This window comes from Schistosoma mansoni, chromosome 1 (genome assembly GCF_000237925.1).
Source record: "Schistosoma mansoni strain Puerto Rico chromosome 1, complete genome".
NCBI classification, from domain to species: domain Eukaryota; kingdom Metazoa; phylum Platyhelminthes; class Trematoda; order Strigeidida; family Schistosomatidae; genus Schistosoma; species Schistosoma mansoni.
The window spans coordinates 36082379-36109410 of record NC_031495.1 but is presented as its reverse complement, the minus strand read 5'-3'; the positions used below and the strand labels follow the sequence as shown (position 1 = coordinate 36109410).

At 31.6% G+C, this 27032-nt stretch overlaps 1 protein-coding gene across 1 annotated transcript in view; it reads left to right on the top strand.

The window, feature by feature from the left end:
• Smp_159020 (hypothetical protein) overlaps positions 1-14349 on the top strand; it is a gene marked incomplete at both ends in the record, with an annotated part of 50751 nt that extends 36402 nt beyond the window's left edge. Inside the window, 6 exons of the mRNA XM_018794246.1 lie at positions 4736-4850; positions 6526-7012; positions 7483-7940; positions 9244-9400; positions 11530-11622; positions 13151-14349. Coding sequence (XP_018648678.1) covers positions 4736-4850; positions 6526-7012; positions 7483-7940; positions 9244-9400; positions 11530-11622; positions 13151-14349 — 2509 coding nt within the window. The remainder of the gene's footprint in view (positions 1-4735; positions 4851-6525; positions 7013-7482; positions 7941-9243; positions 9401-11529; positions 11623-13150) is intronic.
• Between the last annotated feature and the right edge of the window lie 12683 nt (positions 14350-27032).

The window sequence follows — 27032 nt, the reverse complement described above, 5'->3', positions numbered from 1 at the left end:
ACCCATAGAAACACCCTTCTCACCAGTTCATGAAAATCCCCCCACACAAGCACTGGACAGCGTGACCATTAAAGAACTCGATGTCTTTGGTCTGCTAGTTAAGCTTGACACAGGTAAATCCACTGGACCCGATGAACTGCATCCTAGGTTACTAAAGGAATTAGCTAACTGTGTTGCGAACCCTTTAAGTGTATGTTTTGATCTATCCGTAACCCAGGGTCGTCTACCAAAAGACTGGAAGAACTCCACAGTAAGTCCAGTCTTCAAAACAGGTACAAAACATAAGCCTGAGAATTACCGACCAATTAGCCTAACTAGTGTGGTTGTTAAAATCTTAGAAAAGATTATTCGGAAGGAGCTGTTAAAGTATCTCGATGAAAACCGGATCCTCTCCGAAAAACAACATGGTTTTAGAACAGGTTACTCTTGTCTCACAAACTTATTAGTCGCTCGTGAAAGCTGGTGCGCTCTTAAGGACCAAAAGTTACCTATAGACGTAGTTTACATCGATTTCAGCGAAGCTTTCGACAAAGTTCCGCATAACCGGCTGTTATATAAGCTAAGGAATGTCGGGATTGGAGACAACTGGGCTCCAGTTGTCTAGTGTTTCTTCAGCTTCAGTCTCATCTTGGCCACATCTAGGAGGTGATCTGAAGCTATGTCAGCTCCTTTGCCTCCTGATTCTCACGTCTGCATTGACCTTCTGAATTTTTTATTGGTACAAATATGATCTATCTGGTTCTCTGTGGCGTGGTCCGGTGAGATCCACGTCGCTTTGTGTTTGCGTTTGTGTGGGAATATTGTGCCGCCTATAAGGAATTTGTTGAGTGCACATAGGTTTGCAAATCTCTCACCATTTTCATTTATCTCTCCTAGTCAATGTCGTCCAATTATATTTTCATATTCTGTGTTGCCCACTCCGATTTTAGCATTTAGATCTCGCATCAGGATGGTCAGGTCCTTTTTATTCTGTAATGAGTAAACTCTCGAAAAGTAAGTAATGTATACATTATCACTTATCCAAGGTACATGTGTACGGGCTTAAGGATACTAGGAACATTTTGGAGATGAAAGCAAGAAGCAGATAAAATAATCCTATATATAAATGAGGTTATCGGGTGTTTGAATTCAGTCCCAGATTTTGTTGCTCATTTCCCAAAGTCGCAGTATCTCAAACAGCTCCGTATTCGTTGATCATTCTTCAACTTCTCAAAAGACATCAGTTTTCTTTGTGCTGTTATTTAATATTTTGTATGTATGTGAATGTCCTTAATGGCATGAAACATTGTTTTGTTTCTTTTACAAAATTGTGATTGTAAAAAATGGTTTATTCATGCAATTTCAAGTTTCCAATAGTAGTCAAAGAAGAATTTGAAGCTTAAGAAATCAGTCACCAAAGTATCAAGCTAATAACTTTTTCTAATTTACATTTACTATTTAAATATTTAATAGTAGTATATGTTTTCTGTTGCATTTTTGCAATGGTAGATACTTCGCCTTACACACAAATATAGTCTAATTTATAAAATTGCACATGCAGGAATAATATGAACTGAGCTTTTTAAACAGTCATATTTCATTTCATAAATCATCAGGAACTTGCATTCGTTTTGGTTACATATGTGGAGTTACCTGGGCAAACAAACTTAGTTAACTGAAACGGAACTTTCTGTTATTATCAAAAAGATAGGTTAACACCTTATTAACAAGCGTTTAAATCTTTAATCTTTACCAACTGAACAAAAGTGGAGCCATCATACATTGACATCACAAGTTGGACAAAGCGTTAATGTGCTATGTAATTGGGCTTCCACGTCGACTGAACATGAGTCGTTTATCGATCCTATCTAACCATTTGAATGAGAAAGTGAGGAAGGTCATCTAAGAATATTTCCTTCTGATTATAAGCGAATAGATGTAATTATATGAGTAAAAATCCGATCAATGAATAAAATACATACCTTATAATAGGGACTTCTCTTGTAGCTCTTCTACGGTTACTGCTGATTAAAACCCGGGTAAATGAATGTTGGGCATAGGGTCAGCAAAACTATCTCGTAGAAAACAACGTTGCGAAATACTGCCAAACGAAATGAACGATTTAAAACATGTAAACTCTGTCCTGTGAATTAAAGGACTTTCATTCAGAAGAACTATGACGCCTCATGATAAAAGCCGAGACTCTTCCGAAGTCACGAGGCCTATGTCCCTTCTAACAACCAGAGCCACAATCTTTATGAGTACATGGAACGTCCAGACAATGTGGAAGACCGAGAGGACCAGTCAAATAGTAACGGATATGAGGAGATACAAATTGGCAATACTTGGAATCAGCGAAACCCAATGGACAGCAAAGGCTAGATATGGGATGGATGACGCTGTACTCCGATCACGAAGATGAAAATGCACCACACACTCAGAGAGTTGCTCTGATACTGTCCAGAGAAGCACAAAATGCTCTCACGGATCCAGGATCATCAAAGCACCATTCAAAACAAAGAAGGAGGGGATCGCAATGAATGTTATCCAATGTTATGCACTTACGAATGATAGCAACGACGACGATAAAGATCAGTTCTACGGGAGGCTACAACCAATCACAGCTAACTGCTGAAGAAAGGATCTCACTATCCTGATGGGAGACCTAAATTCCAAGGTGGGAATGGACAATACCTGGTATGTAAATATCATGGGACGACATGGACTGGGAGGGAGAAACGAAAAATGGTGAGAGATTTGCAAACCTATGTGCACTCAACAAATTCCTTATAGGCGGCACAATATTCCCACACAAACGCAAACACAAAGCGACGTGGATCTCACCGGACCACGCCACAGAGAACCAGATAGATCATATTTGTACCAATAAAAAATTCAGAAGGTCAATGCAGACGTGAGAATCAGGAGGCAAAGGAGCTGACATAGCTTCAGATCACCTCCTAGATGTGGCCAAGATGAGACTGAAGCTGAAGAAACACTAGACAACTGGACAAACAGCACTACAAAGGCTCAATACAACCATCATTCGAGATACTAAAAAGCTAACCCAATCCAAGATAACTCTCAATAACAGGTTTCAAGCTCTACATGATCTACTGAAAGGACAAGAATCTACGATGGAGGCCGACTGGAAAAGGATAAAAGAAGCACTAACTTCAGCATGTCAGGAGGTTCTGGGTGGCAAGAAGCATCATCATAAGGAATGGATCTCTATGGGAACCCTGGACAAGATTGAAGAAAGGAAGAACAAGGAGACAGCAGTTAACAATAGTCGAACAGGAGCAGAGGAAGACAAGGCACAAGCAGAGTATGCAGAAGCAAACAAGCAAGCAAAGAAAAACATTAAAGCCGACAAGCAGAAATACATGGGAGAACTAGCAACGACGGCAGAAAAAGCTGCAAGAGAAAGAAATATGAAAAAACTATATGATACAACGAAGTAACTGGCAGGGGAAATATAGTAAACCGGAGAGACCAGTCAAGGACAAAGAAGGAAAGACAATCACTGAGGTTCAAGAACAGAGGAACAGATGGGTAGAACACCTTGAAGAACTCTTGAACGGACCAGCTCCATTGAATCCACAGGATATCGAAGCAGCACACACAGACCTTCCTATTGCTGGCACTCCACTAACGACCGAAAAAATCAGGATGTCCATCAGACAAATCAAGAGTGGGAAGGTGGCAGGACCTGACAATATACCAGCTGAAGCACTGAAGTCGGACATTGAAGTAACTGCAAATATGCTCCACCTTCTTTTCAAGAAGATTTGGGAAGAGGAACAAGTGCTAACGGACTGGGAAGAAGGAAACCTCATCAAGATACCGAAGAAAGGAGATCTGAGCAAATGTGAGAACTACAGAGGCATCACACTACTGTCAGTGCCAGGAAAAGTTTTTAAGTGTTGCTCAACCGGATAAAAGACTCGGTAGATGCCCAACTTCGAGATCAACAGGCTGGATTCCGTAAGGATCGGTCGTGCACAGACCAAATCGCCAAATATATATATATATATTTATATATATTAACAAGAAAGTTAAAAATGATTCAAATAAAGCAACCCTAACATTGTAATTTTTTTCAAGAAACATGATGTTAGTATTTGTTTAACAGGTCGAACGTCAACAAAATTTTGATCCCATTATTAAGTGGCTTTACATTGCTCATGATGTCTTAGTATCGGGAGAACAGTTTGTTCATAATCAAAGCTCTTTGTTCTTCAGCCTAACGAAAGCTAATAACTCAACCCAATAATGCATTCCTTGCTATCGTTATAGAAAAAAACACTTTTGTGATAGCTGATAAGTAAAGATAACAGCTGTTTAGTCCATAATATTTATTTTGTTAAAACAAAGGAAACTTCATTGAGGCACTATGTTTTTACAAAATTCGTGATCATAAATTCAGCCATAATTATATTCGGAACAGTCAAGTCTATTGATTTGGTCTACTTACTAAAACACCAAAGAGATTTACCTGGTTAAACATTCCCATTTATTTCGTCTCATTTATTAAACGTCTGCTTTATATGCTTCAGCATGGATATAATTTCATCATTTCTAAATAACATTTCATGTTATCTAGAAACAATGTTGAGTTTTATACTTATCGCTTAATTTTTTGCTACTTATTAACGAGAGGTTTTTATGTTATAAAAAATATTATTCTCAAAAAAACATTGTGATCAAACTACTGATAATTTATTTATTTATTTTTGTTGTCGCAATAACTTAGTAAATTTGTCAGCAAAATCATAAAAATAATATACGGGATTTTATTGACTACTATGGGGTTTCTATTAGTATGTATACAATTCAATGGAAAGAATTCAGAATCAATTATTTTAGAAGTGAGTTATATTTGTTACAACTATTTGTTTTTGTAATCCCATGTAAATTTAATGGCAATTTTAATACTCTATCCACATAAACATTTTCTAAAATATGTTTAGATGTTTTAGTCTTTTACTACACTGGAAATCAAATTGCATTGTCTTAGGGTTGGTATATAGAAAACAAAAAGTTGGTGAAATCTGTGAACTGGTGTTATCAAAAGCATATTACGAAACAATTACGACAGATTAATTTAATTTTGTTCATTGCAAACACCTTTAAATATTTATTCGAGAAGGACAATTAATTCCATAACTTTCATATCGTATGCATTTTCTGAAAAAAAGAATAGTTCCTTCTATTACAAATGATTTTCCGTTTCCCTACAGTGAATGAAAACCAGTAGATTAACTGTTTAAAATCAAACGATTTATTTCACCAAAGTTTGTTAAAGATCGGTTGTGTTAAATAAAGACATGTAATGTTTAGATGAAACTATGGTTTCTACGTGAGATAGCATTTTAACAATACCATACTCTTTTTATTCAATTTATAACAATTAACAAAACAGTTTTATACAATCTAGAGAATGATTCCGTACATCTGTGATGAAATAAAGTAGAATAAAATCAAAATAGAAATAAGATTGGGATTAGTGATAATTTTGGCAAAATTTCAAATTTGCCATGGATTAGTGAGTGAACAATTGTATATCAATAAAGTTCACAGATTTATTTTGTTACATTCAAAATTATTATTTTGTATAGACTGATTTTTATGAATATTTCAGATTTATTGGTTTATTGTTTTAATTTTTTACTGAGAAATCAAATAAATGTAATTTATTAGAAGGGGTTTTGTGGAGATTTTAGTAATTTTATATAGTTGAGATCATGAGTCAATTGAAGCTAAACCATCATGGAAAACCTGGAAGCATTGGATGGCCGTTTCGTCCGATTGTGGTAGGTCCTGGGTTCGAATCTAGCGAGGCGGGATTGTGGGTGCGCACTGCTGAGGATTCACACAATAAGGCGAAACGGCCGGCCAGTGCTCCCAGGTTTTCCATGATGGTCTAGCTTCAAGTGACTCATTATCTCAACTATATAAAATGTAATTTACCTTAGTTAATTAAATTATATTTACGGGTGATGCTTTTCAAAAAGCATTTCTTTGTTGCGTCAGTTATATTAATTAAAAAATTGTTGTCAGTGTTTTGTGACCAGAAAACATTATTCTTTGTGTACAATATTATTTTATAAAATATTAAGATGAAAATACTATCTCGTTCAACATATATGCAAGTTAAAGTAATAAAATTTCAGTTTTACGAAATATCGGGTACATAACTCTTCCACTCTTGCAAGTACGTCCTACTTACATCTTACTTACATCTATTCCATTTTCAGAATTATTGTTTTAGATATTTCCAAAAGTCCTTAGAAGTCAAGGTCTTTAGTTGCTTTATCATTTTACACTTTATGGTCTCAATGTCGCCCTTGGTGGTCGTATTCTCAGTCACTCTTTTCTTTAAAGGATGATAAATAGTCTCGATAAATAACCTACTAACTTTTTATCAATCAACTTTTGAATAGATTAGTAAACCTCACCATTAGAAAGGGAACTTGACAACGTTTTTGGGAACGTAAAATGTTTTAGGATATATTTTGTTTGTTTATTTTTGCTACCATTTAGGTCTTCCTCAACTTTTTATTAACTGGACAACTTTTACATTTTTTGAGCTTCTATGCTACAACGTATTTCAACGCTTGCCGTCCCTTTTATGACTGTTGTTTGGTGAATAATAAACTTCAACATTCGCATTACTTTCCTTATCGTCGAAGTCGTGTAACCGACCAGTTTTTCACTAATAGACGGAATCATGTGAGGACTTATCGTAAGCGAAAAAATGAGACTGTGGACAATGACAATAGCCAACTAGATATCAAACATCAAAGTAAGAAACTGTCATCTCCTAAGAGGCAAATTTTAATTTCTCGACCTGACGGTGTGCAGTATTGTCAGCTTATGACCATTGATAATGCAAAAGACTTTAAGTTACAGTTTCGTAACATTAATCAAAAGAAAAGAATAACTACAAATTTAAAAAATGTGAAAAATGTTCATACTAATTCCAGGATAATTTTACAATGTGAATATATTATTTTAGGATTCTTTTGTGGTAAGTTACTCGAATTTATAGTAAATTGCTATAACTTTTTAAAGTATGAAATTGTATTAACGAAAGTGTTTTTAAATCTTCACCTAAATAAAAAACTCACAAATGATAGGATTCGCAGCTCTGAATGACGCATGGTGAGACATTCATCGCCATTTATTATTATGATATGAACAAGAATATATTGAAAGTTGAATAAATAATAGCGTTTGAGCACAGTGCACCTAGAAACGTATGGATCGTCGAACTTCTCACTTTTCTTTAGAGTATGATAAATTCCACACAGGAGGTCAAACAGCACTTGTGTAATCAGGGTATCCGCTGAATATTTTCTAACGACAATTTTGTATCGATTCATTATTCTAAGGTATTTTCTTTGATATCGATTGATGCAAATCTATACAAATGACATATTTGTTTTAATATTCTCTAGTGTTTTTCAAATATTTCTCTTTACATTTGATTCATTTTAGTTGGAAGCTTAATAAGCATTATGTATTATGGAGACAGAATAATTAAGTTATCCACAAGTATCTGGTACTCTTCAAATCATACAAATTCAAGAGGACATAATACAAACCATTTTATCAATGAGAATGTTGATCATCACCATGTAGATGAGAAAAAATATCTATTAGGAAGAAAGACCCCTACTTTTGCAGATAACAATATCTCAAATCTACTTCCCATAATAACTAATAGTTCAACAATTCCTACAAGTAACTCATACATTTTTAATAGGAATAATAGTTATGGTACTATTTTTAATTGCACAGTATCTCATAATAAGACAAATATAACAATTGATAATTCATATACAAACCATGATTTTCATCAGATCACTTATATAAACTGGTTAAAATTAATTAATAATGTATTGTGGGTTCTTCTACTTGTCATACAAATACCAATGATAATTAAACTAAAAAAGGTAAGTCATTCAAACAAAGAATAAAATTATTTCGTGTTATACTATTCGAAATATGTGACTTAATGGGACCGTTGTTTAAGATATTTATTGAAACGAACACCGTTATTTAAGTTAGCTTGCAAACCAATCCTCTAGGATTCTGACAAATTGTAACTACACTAAGATTGTGCCTTATAATGAAAACTGAAATAATTCAATAAAGACAAAGTTCATCAGAACTTTGATATATTATTGCAATAAATTTCTAATAATCTGATTGTTCATTTACATATGTAAATTAAAGGGTCAAATTAGACAAATTGGAAGATAAGAAGGAAGAATAAATAGTATGGCAAACAATATTAATCAAAACATGAGTGATCAGATTATTTGAAATTTATTACACTAATATATCACAGTTTTGATAAATTCCGTCTTTTATTTGTATTATCTAAAATTATGGTTGTCTAAATCAATAATGAATAATAGTAATGATACTAAAGGCAACTAAGTTGAAGTCATTGTCAAAAATATTTTTGACGTTAATCAGCATAAATTTACTGCAGTCTATATGGTTACATAATTTTAATAGATGTTACATAAAAATTATTCACAGCCGTAAAACACTTTTCCAGTTCTCTTTGATGAATAATTAAAAATATACCTAAAACATTCGAACCTTTATGAACTGCCCAGTATTCCAATAAAAAGGAATGAACTAAATTGTTATACAGGTTCTGCAGATGAATGTATGTCGGGATGTATGTCGGGATAATCGAGAAACTGTATGGTAAATAATCAGAGGATCAAGGTTATGAAAATAGAATTCAATAGAAGTTTGGTAGATTGATTCCGCCTCTCATCCTAAGTATCATTTAAGTAGAAGTCAGCTAACTAATTATAAAGTCTCAATATAATTCGAATTACTCCATACTATGTCTGTTTGTTTCCTTCACTTGTGTCACTAATGTATACAACTTCTCACCAAAGAATATCTCTGAGGTGAAACAACGAGCTTTTTAACGAGAAACGACTTTTTAAAGCCAAACAATGTAAATAAGTTATCTTCACTTCAAGGGCTTATGTGTGAATAAAACACATGATCTTAGCTTACACTGCATGTATATTTGACTCATTTTTGTTTTATTTCATTGTTTGTTTCAGACAGATTTATATAGCACTGTAAAATCCTACAGAAAGTGTACGTGTTCACGTGCTATAATTTACTTTTTACATGAAAAGAGAAGTGAAGGGTGTTTTTACTTCATGTTGTGTGTCCCGATTTCAGTTTTTAAATCATTCCGTCTCCTATTTTTACTTATAGATTTTTCCAAAAATTTTGAGAATATACAATGGATTGCCGTTTGTACATGTTATAGCCGCCAATCTAACCGGTTGGTTCCGCATGGCATATGTAGGAACGGAAAATTACCTCAGCTACTATCATGAATCTAAGTTAAACAAAACATATGAAATTAAAGGTACATCGAGTTGGTCTACGACTCCATTGTTTTTACTTGTTTTTAAATATCAAACAACATTTAATACAATATCAAATTGTTGTCTTGACTCCACTGAATATTCAATTTGAAATCAAACCATATATCCTTGTTACAGCTCGAGTTATACTAGACTGTTCAACTTTTAGTTAAGTTAAGAATTTGACACTAACTGCTGTTGGCCAAATATTTAAATTGCATTCTATGCTGAATGGTTAAGATACAGAGTTACAAACAATTTTAAGCTCCTCAATTTATCTTTTGCTATCCACTGAGACAATAAGTATTTTGTTAAAGACAGTATAAAAACATTTTGTTATGACATTTTAACATCTATAAGATCTTAATGACTCATTCTTACGAGCTGATGAAACATGATTTCAGTCTTTAGTGAACGAGGTTTTTCTATCTCTGTAGTCTAATATATAATCTGTTATTTGATGAGTTAATTAGTGCGTCTGATTAAAATTATAGAGGCCAGAATAAATCCGGGTATATTTTGTTTTAAAATAATAAATAAAACGATTTATTTGTCACAACTTTCAAAGGTAAGCTTCAGCTAATATTTTCATTCCTATTGGGAACCCGTACTTAAAAAATAAGCTCCTTAGTTCTAAACCCTAAAGAATGAATTATATCCCTCATGATCCGATCGAATTTACTAAAGTTTAAGTCCCAATTCATTTTAATAAATAATTACGTTATCGATCTAGCTGAAACGTTTCAAAACTAATCATCCTTCTTTAGTTTTATAGACTTACATTTTTAAGTCTCTAAAACCTATACAGCTCTTGTATTTCAGTAAATCAGCTAATTAGGAACGAGAACAAATTGTCATGTTTCACACTTAATAATAGTGGCGTACAATATTATTTACCAGTATTATAAAGTTTCCCGAAAAAGATGAGTTGTTCAGATGAAAGCTAACCAAGAGCTTATAGACTATTAAGAATATTACTTACCTATTTGTGCTGACATGAAAACAAATGGAATGATTAGCGTTAATTTCCGCTGAAAATTGATTTACATTTGAAATTGATATGGTCATATACGTGAAATATATTCCAAATAATAGTAAAAGAAACAAATCATTTTGTTTGTCTAGGTCACTTGACTTATCATTTTGTGTTCCGCTTTGAGTATAAAATCATAATGGATAAGAGTTATCTTTATTGTAGAAAAAATAAATAAATGGACAATAATTCAGATGCAATTTTGAACATTAGGGATAAAACCGACAAACCAATTTATCCAGTTTTATCATCAAATGTACATTTCGATACAAAGTGGTAGCTAAGTTCAAACTATTTATGTTCCAGCGGTTGCTAACTTCTTCAGACAGAAGTTCATGATATCAATAAAACATGATTGCTGTTGTATTAAAGCTAATTGAACTACAAGCGATAATTTCTTAGCATAACTACGTTGTAATGTTTCAGACAGAATATTTTGACATATCGTTTCTCTTTTGGTTTCACTGTCGTTTAAATGGTCTGCTAAAAATGTGTAACGACGTTGTCAAGCATACAAGGAAGGATATTTTACTAATTTTGTAATTACCATTTATGAAAAAATTATGTAATCAACACTTCTGATAAAATAATATCTTTCATAAATTAAGGTTCCTTGGATAGCAAAAGAGTGACTGCCTTCGTTTGTTTAAATTTACTACTAAATATGCACAAAAAATGTATGACGCTGATAATACTTCTTTATTGCGTTTGTTTTATTTGTGATCGCGAATGTGAACAATAATTTGGTGTAGTTTTTATGGTCAAAATCTTTAATTAGCCAGGTACATGGGACTTGATTGGTATACGATATAAATACGAGAAATCTATTTTCTGAATTATCCTCAAATCTGCCATTTATTTTGAATCTATTTTGAATTAATAGTAATTAGAGGATGATTCATTAGAAAATAAAAATAAAAGTAAAAAATGTTTATTCTAGCTTGCTTACTAACAAAGTTTAAGTAGCCGAATTATTAAATAAACAGTTCTAACAAAATAGAATTTGTGGTGCTGGATTAGTGAATTTTTTGTTATTTTTATGTATACACATATTGTAGTGTTATCATTGTGTGGAATTAAACTGTTGTCTACTTTCAGGTAACTTTAATAGACTGTTAGTTTTGAAAGTTATACAAAGTCCATTAGCCTATCTTCTAAATTGTGTCGCTTGCTCACATCTTCTGGTTGTAGGTAAGTCCAAATTTTACTATGCATCTAAAGAATATGTTTTTAAATGAGGTTTACTACAGCTTAGTATCTTTGAAGTTATTAATGATGAAGCAATAATTTTGATTCACTACAACAAATAAAAATTACATTTTAAAAAGTGATATTTCAGACCTGCTGCCTTATAATATCATGATAATACTCATCTATAACGACCTTTTTACTATTTTAAACAAAATGACCAGTACATTTTCTGTAGAAAAATGTAATGAATTTCTTATATTGTGATCAGTGCATGAAAAACTGGTCTGCTCATGCCATAGGTCTCCAGGTTAGTCGATAGTACCTAAAAATTCTAATTATAAATATCGTCAAATCATATATACACCAACTAAACAAAAATAAATCGTTGCTGAATAAAAATGGTGGGTCTCAGAGTTATTTACTCGTTGAATAATGCACTGCTTTTGGTTTCGGTAAAAAGAAATTAATTGAAAATAAATTTCTTCGCTCGATTTGTTCTCTTTACCAGATGTCAAAGTGGAAATTTTCACTTGTGGTTGAGTTTATTTGGTCATTTTTAACTTTACCATGGGGCATAGCATAACAGATAAGTTCTAAGTTACTCCTCGGTAGCTTTTTTTCATCATCATATCCTTTTTTGGTTACAGCCTTTATTTAATAATTCATTATCAGATTATCAGTTGTTTTCAATATTGGAGCCTAATGACTGATCAGTCATTGTTGTGAGGTAGGTAATCATACATTGACTTATTTAGCCCAAAAATGATGCATCCTATCTGATAATTTCTTTTGAGAATTAAAAATAATTACCTTCGAAAAATCATCTGAGGATAACCAAATTACAATCTAGGCAAATTTTAAATGCTGCTTGAAATCACTAACGTTCAATTTTATATTCCATTAGATAAATAATGAACATAATAATCTCAATCAATTATGTATCAGTGGGTTGTTCAACCCTCTCACACTTCGGGAATTGAATTAGAAAAGAGTTTTGAAAATGATTTCACTTTACATCCTATCTTAACACTTTCAGGTTTTTAGTATTAAGGTTATTCATGGAATTTTAATTTTCGTCCTATTTTCAAATCCCCCTTTAGAGATATTTGTTGTTGATAAAAAGAGATATTTTGAGCAATTTTGTGAACCAGTTTTTTATTTATTCCTAAACAAAAATAACAAAAATCCTCTTCAAAGGCATCTTCATACTAGAAAGGTAATGGTTTCAGAATAACTGAAAGATTACCTTTTCAACGTCACTAGATAAAATGAGTTTCGATTTAATGGTTGCATTTTTGACTGAGCGAAATAAAGCAAAATAAACATGGAATGAGTACGGTTGTTTGTCAACAAAATGTTCATATTACGAGTATGTTTACTGTTTTGAAATTGGTCTAAAATGAATTCCTTTATTTTATTTAAAGAGAGAAAATTTGTTAACTGGTGAAAATGTATATTTTGTATTTATTAATGAAAAAGTAATTTTTTACTTTCTTGCATTTGCTTGTGAACTATTTCAATGAAACAGTTTTGATCTGGATCAGTTGGGACGTTCGAAAACTAATAAAAAATCTTCAAAATTCTGAAAATATACCTAGGAAAAATCGTCTTGTCCATTGGGCGAAAGAAAGCAATTCACCATCTCCTAACCATCATAAAAATTCAACAATTTCTCGTATGTCGCGATCAGCATCAAATTATAATAACAAATTTTACTGTCGTTGTGAAAGGAAATCTTCCATCTGTGGATTAATCAGTTTTTTCTCAGTTATCATTTATAGTATACATTTGTTTGCTTATAGGCTGAATGAATTTTCACGAATACTTCTATGTTATTTTAGTTATTTTCTAATTTTAGTATCCACAATCACACAAAACTTTTTATTGGTTTATTGTTCAACTTATGGTAAACATTCAAATCGAGATTATACTTATTCTCGTAAATTTTCAAATGATCTCATTTGGTTGAAACCAAACTTACTTTACTTTCCACTTCTTTTTCAGTTAACTGGTTCGATATGTTTTAATTTAATGCAAGTTATTGAGATTTTATTAAAATTCACAAATGTATATGCCAAAGATTTTGATGCTAACTTTTCTTTTTTAAATACATCCATTACACGTGATTCTTTGTCAACTCATGCTATACACCAACGTTATATGAATAATCAGTATCGTTATGTATCCCATCAAGAATTATTTTTGAAATACGTCATTCTTTTTACACTTTGCATAGAAGTAATAGAAAATTGTATTGAGATAATATGCATCCCACTAATCATGGTAAAATATTTTTTACATCGAATTGCTAAACCTACATTTTTTACTAATTTAGTGATTAATTTATTAACCAATGAAATTTTTTTATTATTAATGAAATTTTTTAATCCACAATTATTGAGTTTGGGGGACGACTCTATTTTGAACTGTTCTATTAACTATTCAAATAGTCATAATATGACTAACAAAGGTACCACTGGCAGTATTAATCGTCTCCATGATGATACTTATAAAATTTTAGTTCCAGACACTAATATTGTTGTTAATAGTCAAACTAATTTTATGAATGAAAATAAAACAATTGATGAAATTTGTAATCTGGTACAATTTTCCATAGTCGGAACTAATTGGTGGTATTGGATATTTATAAAACAATTAAGTTATTTCATTTGTATTATATTTCGACAATCTATGTTAATATGTTGTGGATTTTTATATTTAAGTTAAACAATGAAATTAATGAATGAAGAGAAAGTTTTATATGTTTGTCAAAACATCATCACTTTTAAGAGAAAAATTACATAACAACTTCCTACTGTTTACAGGTTTTTTGTAAAAACTGAAATGTGTTCCACGATAAACCTTTAAGCTTTCATTCATTGTATATTTACATGGTTTTGCTAAATTGTTTTCGCATTCGTCAATTGTGTATTTAGTCGTATTACTCTAAAATTTGCTTTCCCTTTCAATTTATAATGTGTTTTTTTTTAAAGTTGTAACACAAAGATGTAAAATTTTAGGATAAACGACTTTTCAAAAGAATATTAAAAGTGATATTGTTGATCAATAAAAGAAGTCAAATATAAAATAATGAATTTATTATATGATTAAAATGAAAGTAAGTAATCCTAGTTCCATGGATGAAAACTGGGAGAATATGTTTATGTCGTGGATTTTGAATTCAAACTTATTTTTTAAAAAAATACATAAAATTGTAAATTCAGTCTTTTAAATATCTACCCGAAGTTTATGCTGATGTCGTTCTTCAGAAGAACAATGAAAGTTCCACGACCAAACCATCCACCTCAGAGAACAAAACTCCATCAAATGTTTATCATCATATATCAATTAGCTGACTATACTGAGTTTAATTAATATAACAATATAAAGGAGTTTACAGTGAATCATATCTGTAGGCATTTCTTTTTTATCTTGTAAATCTAAAAAAAATCCACAACACAACTGCAATCTCTATTCTTTTCATGCAGCTAAACCGCTTGTTCAGTTACCACTATTCATTAATTTACAAGACTCAAGTTTTATTGGGTTCTTTATTCTTTAGAATGTCTCATTTTTATCCCTGAGTTTTCAGAAAGATTTCGTAAAATAAAATTTTGACATGTAAAGTGATGCGTATAATTATACTGACTCTGTCATTTGTTTGTGAGTATACCGTAATGGCAATCCCTTGAAAATAATTATAAAGTTAATTTTTGTCGGCACAAATATTGTTTGATGAATCTATATATAAGATTAGTGACTTGTGTTCTGTTATAATGAGAAAGATTTAGACTTGTAAATGCTTTTACTATAAGATATTTCCTACCAAAAATGTGATAAGATGTTACATTTACAAATACATTTACAGACAAAGGAATTTTCTTATCGGCATTTTCATGTGAACATTGCCGTAGTCGTCCGTTCCTAAGCAAAACAATTTAGTCCAAACTTACAGAAGATGATAACTATTTTCTGGTTTATTTGGGTTTATGAATATTTATTTTGTTATTGAGAAACGAGTATAACTAATTGCTTTGGTCTATGGATCAGAATGATTGTGTAAGGTGAAACTGCATTACTGCTTTTTATATGAAAATGAATCACAACAAAAGCGTAAGATTGTCACGGTAAGCATATACTTTATGTTTGAAATATCGTCAGAAAACAACAATTTCAACGCAGCCTAAAGGTAAAAATAACACAAAACTGAGACATACCTCTCATACGCTTTCGAAATTACTGTATGTTTCTATGTACAAAGAACCAGATTTTTAGTTTTAGTAACTTATAACAATGAGCGTCTTCAACGTATCCAATATCGAAAAGTCATATTGCTAGAAAATACCAACATTAAAGTCACATCATATGTGACAAAATAATAAGAAGGCATGGATTTTGATATCTTATATTCCGATTTCATGAACTGAATATGTTTATAAAGATTGATAGAAATAGTCTGAAAATACATTAAAAAAGAGTTTTGTTGATTTTTGTTATTTAGGTTCATTCACTATAGAATGACTAAGTCCGAAAAACTTAACAAACTGAAGTCAATATGCCATTACTTGTATAAATGAATATTATTAGTGACTAACAACTGATGTTATTCACTTGAGAATTCTTTACAGATCGTTCCTGACCAATTAACATTAACTTCTGACAGTCTATTTCATATGCGCTTACTCTATAAATTCATGGCTGTTGACTGAATTAAAATCTCATCAGTCATTTTATTTTTTCCATAGTTATCGATTTATGTGTTAATAAACGAATGAGCGAAATACTAGAAAAAATTATTTTCCGTTATAGACGTAAATGTCTTTCTAAAGAGTAATTTGACATTCCAGTTTTATGTATAAATGAAGCCCCCTAAATTGCAATTATAAAGATGTTAAAAACGGTCAAAAGTTATTCAGTTTTTGAACTTTTGAACTTCACTCATATTCCTTCTTTAGATTCCATAGGATACTGATTGTCTGTACTGGTCAAATATCAGCAGGCTTTCAATCCAAACTATGCTAATCATGTCTCGTCGATTTTATCGACATTTATTATCATGAACGTTATTTCTATCTGCTGTAAAATGAACCTATCATTAGCCTCTATCCATGACGGGATAATAAAAATTAATAAATATTTCTTAATGCAGGAATGTCTTTGCTCCCAAGGGATCAACTTCAGACTGTTTAAAACGTATTAGATGAACAAATATATTCTGTTGGATTTACTTTATAACTATTTGTAAAGTGACCTAGGCTACTATAGCATTCTACAGTTTACCCATTCTCGTAGAGTTAGAAATATATATACTCAAACTTGCTCATAACGTGTTCAGAATGTTCAATTTTATACATAATGAAACTGAAAGAAAATTTTAGCACTAATATTAACAAGTCATAATTAAACTGTTGCATGAAAAAATCACAATCCTGTTTTTGAACTATAAACATATTATAAATGAGATTTTGGAAAAGTAAATTGTTCTATCAACCTTTTCATGCATTTATAGATTTTTCCTTTATATACCAAAATCTTTTGAAGAGGCAAGTTTGTCTAATAACTAGGTCACTAGTGAACATAGAATTTATGATGGAAATATTTGTTTCTTTTTAATTTTTTTTTCTTCTGTCTAACATTTACATCACACTTTTAAACAAAATCGGATTTAAATAAAATACCATAAAAATTAATTGTCAATATTCATAATCCATGTATCGTAGTGCACACAATATTCTCAGTGTGAAATAAAGATGTGAATAAAAAAATCACTTCATTTCAGCTATATCTAAACATATTTTATAATTATTCACTGAATGACTTGAAAAACATCCCTGGGAAAGAGATTAATAAGGTGATATTTCCGATGAACACTTTATATAGTTTATTATCAAACTTGCTTATCCCTGTCACTCATTGTAGAGGATCATAGACCGCCCACCAGCATTCTCCAACGAACTACGTCTTGGACAATCCTTTTCAGTAGTTTCCGATTGCCATTCATTCCTTTGATGTCTGCTTCTGATTCTCTGAGCAATGTGTTCCTTGGTCTCCCATGTTTTCAGTTCCCTTCACGACTTCAAGTTAGCGCACACCTCGTGATGCGGTTTGGTGATTTCCGTAATATATTTCCTGTACACCTCCAACGTCGTTTCCTAATTTCCTCTTCATATGAAAACTGCATTGTTCTCTGACACAATAGGTCACCGTTATTCGTATCCGACTAATGGATCTGGAACATCTTGTGTAAACTACCGCTTATAAATACCTGTATATTTTTGATAATGGTTGTAGTAGATCTCCAAGTTTCAGCTGCACACGACAGACCTGTCTTGACGTTCGTATTGAAGATTGTGACTTTGATGTTGGCTTACAGATGGTTGTTTTGAGTTCCATATTTTTTTAATTTGTTAGAATGCTATCCTTACTATTTCAATCCTTCCGTTTGCATTTGCATCACAGTCTTCTTTTTCATCGATGATGCTTACCAGGTATGCCAACGTTTCGACGTCCTCTAGAGCTTCTCCATTAAGTGTGATTATGTTAGTGCTCGCTATGTTGTATTTGAGGATCTTAGATTTTCTCTTGTGTAAGTTGAGGCTTACTGTTTCTGAGGTTGTTGCTGCTACACTAGCTGTCTTCACTGCATCTTTTACCGTGTATGTGATAGAAGATCTAGGTCAACTGTGAAATCCAAATCGTCTAGTTACATGCAAACTGTCCAATGTATTCCATGCCTCCTTTAGATTTGGAGGTCTTCATAAACTAGAAGAAAGGAAAGAAAGAGGGTCAAAAGCTCTGTCAGACACTGTTCCTCACTTGAGATGGATTTTTCAGCTGTCTTACACGCACAACTTTGCAGTGTAGTGCGTCGTATGAATTTCGTATGATGTTGACAATCTTCTCAGGTACACCATAGCGTCGAATAAGTTCACATAAGGTTTGGTAATCCATATTTATAAATGCTTTTTTATTATCACTGAAGTTGACTTTAAAGGAGACACTAGTCTACTAACATCCGAGGAATCTCGGCTTTCACTATGAGGCGCCATAACTCTTTTACAGAAAGACCCTTCAACTTCCAGGGCACAGTTCAAACGATTAAAATAACTTGTCCTGTTCATCTTTTTTTTAGAAAGGTTGATTTTGGCGGAATTCGTTCCCTAACTTTAACCCAAACCCTCCTTCTTCATTCTGGTTTGTGACTGGCAGTCTCTATAGATAGGCTACAGGCAAAGTTCTCACCTTCATAATGATTGTAGTGCCGCGATTCGTTGATCGTTTACTTCGATAACCGTTTTAATTCTAATCTTAACAGTGCGTAAAATCAGAAGACAAAGGATAGCAGCAACTACAGTTTATTGTCGAATAACTCAGGTTAGAAAGCTAACAACACCTGAGCGAATATCAACGAGCGAGTGAGCGGCAAGCGAGCGAGTAAACAGGCGTATAAGCGAAGGAAGCGAACGAGGAGCAAGCGAGCGAATAGCAAGCAATTACATAGGCAATTTATAGTCAAATTTAATAAGGGCACAGTAAACCAAAACAAAGGCTCATAATAATATTTGCGTGCGTACATATATGGGGAGGAGTATGAGTCATCGAATGATATTTAAGCAGTCAACATTTCGGACAGAGTGTTATGTGCTCTAGTGGTATAGCCGTGCAAAGAACATGCAAATTGTTACTACCCAAATGATGATGTCTGTTAAGTAAGTTAATAAAAAGGGCTTAACCAAAATTGACTATAATCGGAATTGATTATAGGATGGTTGCTAAATGACACATAAATGTTGAGGATGACTACTTTAAGTACACAGTGGAGCTGAAATTTCGAAACAGGATGTTTAGACGTTACTGAGAATATATATATATATATATTACAACCCATTTAAATAAAGTTTTTTTTGAATTAGATCTCTATTAGATTTTACTTTAATATTTAATAGTATTTATATACACATAAATTATTAGGCCGATTAAGTCAGTTTGTGCCATATATCTAAAAGATATAGTATTTCGCTATTTGGGTGGATTTCGATATTTGTTTGGTTCGTTTCATTCAATTGGAATTGTCATACCTAATTCAGTCATATACTCAATATAGTTAATGTTCATATGTATCCATTTATTTATTTATATTAAGCATAAATAGTCATGGACTTCCGCTTGAGAAGACGACAGAACCATAAACCCTTAAATAGTTTCACTCGTGGATAAGAGATTTGCACAATTCTAATTTTCACCTGAGTATATTCAACTCAGTGATTAGGCTTGCAAGTTTACTACAAATATTCCCTCACTAGGTAGTTTTATGTATTCATTTGCTACTCTCACGTAATACTAATTTCATTTCCATATAAAATAGAATCAGCAACGTAGGTACATAGCTTGAACAAAAACTAAGTAATCTAGCCGGAAAGACTGATATGAAGACAATATCTGTTGGCGAATAAAAAGAAGACCACTATCGTATTCCTGAATGCAGCTACTTATATATAACTGTATGCGCTAGCTTCGACAAAATCTTTGTTGTTCTGCAAAACTAGTCATAGGGACCTAGAAGATGATAAAGGAGAGAAGAATAAGATCTTTAGAGAACACTGAAATCAGAAGGTTCAGTACACGGTTTAAAACTAGACATAGAATGGTCTTTTATTTCTACTTTGGTCATTCCTAAATATCTGTCAATTGAAGATCTTACGTTTTCAATACACTTTATGTATAAACGATGCACCGGTAGTGATCTAAACATGAACTGATGACTTATTCTTTGAACACAAATCCAAACGATTACCTACAGTCATTGTCATTAATTCTGCCAATTCACTAGTTATTCAAAATAAAATATCCCCGAAGTATCCTGCTAAATTCATATGTCTTGCACTTCTTTCCAAGTTCAAATTAATAACACAAATTTTATTCGACCTAATACTATTTATACTTTATTATGTGGACGTTGGATCAACTTCATTTGGTTTGAGGAAGCTCTGGATTTAGATTTCGAGCCAACTGACTCCTAACAAACTTCATATCTGTAACATGAGCGAAACTGGATTTCAGCTTCACGTAATCCAAACGAGCAAACAGGGACACTGTTACTGAGCTTTTCAGACTCTACTGACAGTTATTTACCAAATATTAACTGATGAAATGACAATGTTAAATAGTAATCGAATTCCATTATTGAGCATTCGCTAAGTGGAGATACTAAATAACCAATCACCCTTATCTGGAAGTTCTGATTAATTTATGTTTACTTTAAAAAATATTTATATCAGCATAATTAAAGTGATTTTTTATTAATTAAAAAATGTCAAATCTTTTCTATCCATTTAGATAAAAAGGATGAAAATTCGTCAACGTTCTGAAACATATGATACTTTATGAAATCCTTTTAATATATTGTGATCAAGAATTTAGTGGCCAATTGATATAAAACAAAATAAAGTCAAATAAAAGGATAGTATAAAGTAGTAAAACAAAATCCTCAAGTTAGATAAAAGAAGGTTAAAGATTCCCATTGGGAAAATTAGAACAGCACATGTAAGCGAACAATTGTTTTCAATGAGATCGTCATCATGCTTTACTCTAATCTACGTGAATACTTATATGAATATGTTAGACCAATCAAGACAATTTGAGTCATTAATCACAATGAAATAGATTATGTCACCGCGCATAATAGGTAACAGTACAAGTTGATAGTAGGAAGACAGGTGTACTGATAGTAGTAAGAACAATAAATTACGATAACAAAAATCTTATCAATAGTTCAACATCGGAAATAGTAGGTCAAACGTGGATAAATAGACAATGTAATCATTACAAAACATTAAAACCGTTACGTAATAAGAAGTGTGTAAATAATTAGATGGTGAAGAATACAAACGAAAAGAGGCAGAAAATTACAAACAATGCTAATGACAACAAAAATAAAATAAATAAAGAATAGTAAGTTATGACATCTTTACTAGGATCGCCAAACAGAGTGAAGATTATCAGAACATGATATTTACTATTATTTCTATCCATTATTGTCGAGAACTTAACATCTTTCCAAAGACAAATGTTTCTTTTCTTTAGTTGGCTTACCAGGTAACTATATCAGCAGAAGAATCGTTAAAAGCTAAGTGATATTGCACAGCTATTTTCGGCCTGATTTGCAGTTTCTTTTCATTTAACACATTACTATAACACAATCATTTGAACGAAGAATATTATTTTTAATAATTTCTCATCAGGTTCTACAATTATAAGTATTCTTTGTTCATATAATTGTGTTTTAAACTGATGGGAATTTTTCAGCGATTAACATCACTATAAACTAGTTACCCATAAAATAACTGTAATCTTACCAGAGATGAGCTTCTAGAGAGATTTCTCAAAGATTTTATGATAAGTAATTACTTGTCGAGTTAAAATTCTGCACAGTGAAAAAATAACTTACTAGTTGGAATAATCGAAGGTCACCCACATTTTGTGAATTTACTGAAGCTGAAAAGATGGTTCGAAAGACTACGGATCAGTAGCCATTGTTATCATATTTGACTCGTGATCTGAAGTTTTTTAATTCAAAACCTATGAGAGAGTCATGTGCATGCACTAATACAAGTTCATGACTTTAAAACAAACAATCGTTTAGTGTTCTCTGATTAGTTGATATTGCTGACTATCTGTAAAATAAATTAATCTTACCGAGATTATTTGATCCAATTTAAGTGTGTTAACAATGAGTTTAACGGACAACTTGTTCTCAGCACAAATACCTTATATTGCATTTAATAATACACTTAAGACAACGAAGAAAAATAATAGTTATATAGAAGTTGTTAATCGAATCAGTATTTAGGATTTAAATGAAAACAGTAATTATCAGAACAAAGAAATATAATGTGAATGTCACACTTCATATATGCTAGTTTATACAGGTATATATATATAAATAAACAGTTCTGCCTTACCTTTCATTATTGATATTTATTTTACTAAAACAAACAAACAAAACACCGTGAGGATAAAAATGTTTATTGTCCGTATGCCTACATATTCTGTAAACAATTAAATATTTAGTATGCTTCACATTACTTAATAAATAAAATAATTGCGCTTTTCCCCTTACTTTCCGACTTCCTCAATCAAATATGACTATCTTTGGATGTATGTGAGACTATGCTTATTGGATTAAACGTGACAAAATGTTCAAATTTATGTGTAAACAACGGAATGATACTAGTAGGAATGAACAGTGAATATAAATCTATACAACTTAAGTTTAAGATGAAATTGGGGGAAAACCAGTAAATAACCTAGCAGAAATTATCGCCAATTACTCATAACATTGAAATCGGTATACACATTAATGTCGTTTAAAGCTTTCCTACAAACTGCTCTTAAAGAACATAATGTCTTCCGCTGTTTTACATCTACTTCTAAGGGAAAAAATTTACCACACTAAGTAAGTAGTAATATTATTCATACAAAGAGATTTTGGGATACTTGTAGTCAGTATATTTCATAAATAGTTTCAGATAAATTAGTGTATTTTATCAAACTAATAAAAGGGTATACTTGTTTGTTATCGTCTTTAACTCATACTGACAGATCAATTTAATGGTTTTTATAATATAGTAGTTAGTATCTTAGTGTGGCACCTGGATTTGGACCAATGTATAGTACATACAATTCATTTTTACTTTAAAGTACACAGCCTCTCACAAATAGCATATCCTAAAGCAGACACTTTAGAATAGAGGTTCATTTTCACACCCACAATACCTTCTCCAATAAAACTCAAATATCATGTGAATTGAGCACGTCTTGTTTAGTTTACTGTCGACACATTTCATATCTAGAAAATGTTAATTGATTCGAAATCAACAAGTACTAAGGTTTAAACTTTTGTATCACAGAAGTTAATGGCTCAGCATCGTGATGATTGTATATTTATCGAAACAGAAAATTTTACTTGAATAACAACAGATGTCAGCTGCGACTCGATTCTCCTAAACTTTACTGCTCTCTGATGATATTTTGTTCAATATTGATTTATTTTAAGATTTTAGAAAAGTCTTCTAAATGAAATCTATTGTTACAATGAGAAAAAACATGCTGATCATTTTACATAACTTTTGACCGTTAGCTCCATCTCCAACCCTAGTCACATTTCAATTTGGTTTGAGTGTAGAACACACATTAACATCAGGTTTAAAATTCGATTTGTAGACCAAATCACTCTCCTACTTGAAGTTATTTATTTTCTGAATAAAGTAAACTACTACTGACAACTTCTTGTAGCTTACAAGTTGTCAAAACAACAGTCATTAATTATTGAAACAGATAAAAGTTCTCGAATTTTAGCCGTTAAAGATTAAATGGTATTTTTTTGCTGAGGAGTTAAATATAAACAGTATTTTCAGAAGGGGATTTTGTGAAGATTTCAGTAATTTTATATAGTTGAGATCATGAGTCAATTGAAGTTAGACCATCATGGAAAACCCGGAAGCACTGGACCGCCGTTTCGTCCCATTGTGGGACTCCTCAGCAGTGCGCATCCATGGTCACGCCTCACGAGATTCGAACCCAGGACCTTCCAGTCTCGCGTCATAGCACTTAACCAATAGACCACTAAGCCATGGTGGTCTATATATAATCAGTATTTATTGAATTTATTCATACTAAATATTTTCTTTTCTTTACACACACATTTCTATTTTACTTTCTAAAATGTTATTTAAATGATTAGAAAAAGAATAAGTTGTAAAACGTTTCCTGTTAATAAAATCTAGGCATAGTTAAAAATAATAAAGGAAGCTTTCAATGGGATATAAGGAAAATATGAAAGCAAAAAATAAGAAAAGGAAAACATTTTGTTAAATGTTACATCGATAAAATCCTCTTACTTATTGTTAAACTGATTGATCTTATAAAATCATTTTATTTTTGTTAGTTTTTAGTTATATATATACAGAAATGAATCAATATTACCAACACTTATAAAGTATTACCTTTTTTCAAACAAAATATTCAAACAATGAACCAGTTAAAAAATATTATCTGTGTAAAAGTATGTTAATGATAAGTTTTTTAATAATTGAATTCATGAGTCAATGATAGCTAGTACATCAATAGAAAACCTGGAAGCACTGGACGGCTGTTTCGTCCTAATATGGGACCCTTATAAAAAAATTACTAAAATCTCCATAAAACACCCTTTTGATAATAATGATAAGTTTAGAGAATAGATAAAAATTAGTGTTTATTCATTTTTAAAAATAATTTATTCATTAAGTAAATTACTCAATGGAACTGTTATTCATATTTTGAACCTGAACATTAACAAGAAATAACTAACTTTGGCTTGGTTTATTATAACTCCAAAGTATATGGACTGAAATTTAAGTTAATAATACGATGGTTATTAACTGATTTTATTGTGTGAAACCAAATAACTATGTACGCAATTATGAGTTGCCTATAAAATATCAAATATTTGGAGACATATTTAGGAATGAAGCTTACTGATCTAAACCTTAAAACAAAAGCAATAAAGAATTATCCACTTGAATGTCATATTTCAAGTTCCTAAGTTGTTCAAAACGTTATCCAAAACTAAAAAAACTTATATTTTTTAATTCATTGAATAATTCAGTAATATTACTTTCAGACATAGTATCAAACTACTTATACTGTTAATTGATTCAAACATTTATAATATGATTTGATTATTTGAGTGTAAATCCATTTACTGTAAAGAAGAAAAGGATGTACACTTGGACTTTAGCACACGATGTAAATTTTACAGTCAAATATGAGTCAGGTTGTGAAAAGAAAAAAATCTTTGATATACTAAGTGGTTATATTATATTATTTATTTAACAAAGTTGAGATCGAAATTGTGCGAGTTGTCTATTGCACATAGGCTTTTTATACGCAGATGTTTGTATTGATCCATTATGTCTTTTAGTAAGTGAAATATTAAGTTTTGATTTACATTCTTCTTTCATCTCAAACTTACGTGATGAATGAGTACTATTAAAAGACTCAAGAACTTCTTGTATATTTAAATTTTTATTACACATTTTGATTGAGTAATAAAAATAGAACTCCGACTGTAGCTCTTCTAGAGTTACTGCCGGTCCCAAGCCCGGGTAAAGGAGGAGGGTTGGGCATGGGGTTAGCGACCCCATCCCGTAGAAAAGCTAACTCGCTAAAAAAACACTAACCAGAAAAAAAATAAAATAAATAAAAATAGCTGTTATATTAAAATGAAAGACTGACTGTCGTTTGGAGACTAGTGTTTCTATTCTGCTCAAGATAGAATAAAGTTTCAAGGATTCCAGAAAATTCCCCAAAACCCTAGTTAAATATAAACTACCTTATGTAATTTGTAAAAAAACTACTGATACCTAACACCCTCATCAAAAACGTATACATGTACTCAATTATATGGAAAATATTTATAATTTAAATACCAAAACAAACGTAAATCACAGAAATATTTAGAAGAAATGTCACATTCATTTAATCGTGACAAAAATGTTATTAATTTATTCAGGATTTACTTTAAACATATTGCTTCTTATTCTGTTATAATGAATAGAATTAAATAGTTAAAAATTCCACCTCTCTATTTCATTAATTGATAATAGTCATAATAATTTAAGGTAACTAATTTACATTAACCAATCAGATATCAGGACTCAGTAGCTAAGTGGATAACGCGATGGCGTTTGAGGCGAAAGGTACTGCGCTCAAGTCTCAGAGTGAACATCAACTCTGTGATGCAGATACAACCGGTTGATGAGTCTCAAATAGGACGAAACGCGCATCCTGGATTCCACTGCTAGCCATTACCTATCTTTGCTTATAAAGCTTGTGACTTCAGGCAATGTCGAGGCAGTCCGCACAGAATACACATATGCCAATAAGAGACTAATCAATTGCAGTCCTAAATAACAATGGGAAGATACAGGTAAACAACACCAAGCGAATTCAAACAGATATTAGTTTAAATGCTTAAAACATACAAAATACGTGAATAATATATCTATTCGTTAGTAACTTATTACCAGTGAATGGAGAATAATTTACTAAGTATAACCAACAAAGTAGGTATCATTACCAAGTTTTGATTTGATAATTTTGAATAAATTGAGTATTGGGTAGATTGTTATAAATAAATTCATATATTCGTAATATTTCAATGAGTAGAAAAATTAAATTTTCGGACGTTTCATGACTCAGTGTAAGCCACTTCTTCAGAGAATAAATAACTAAATTATCATTAATCTAAGTTTAAATAGTACAACGGAACAACAAAAATATTAGATGCTATCATTCAGACCTGTTTTTTTGATTGAACGCACCTAATATTCTTAATATTCCGTTGTACTATTTAAACTTGGAATAAT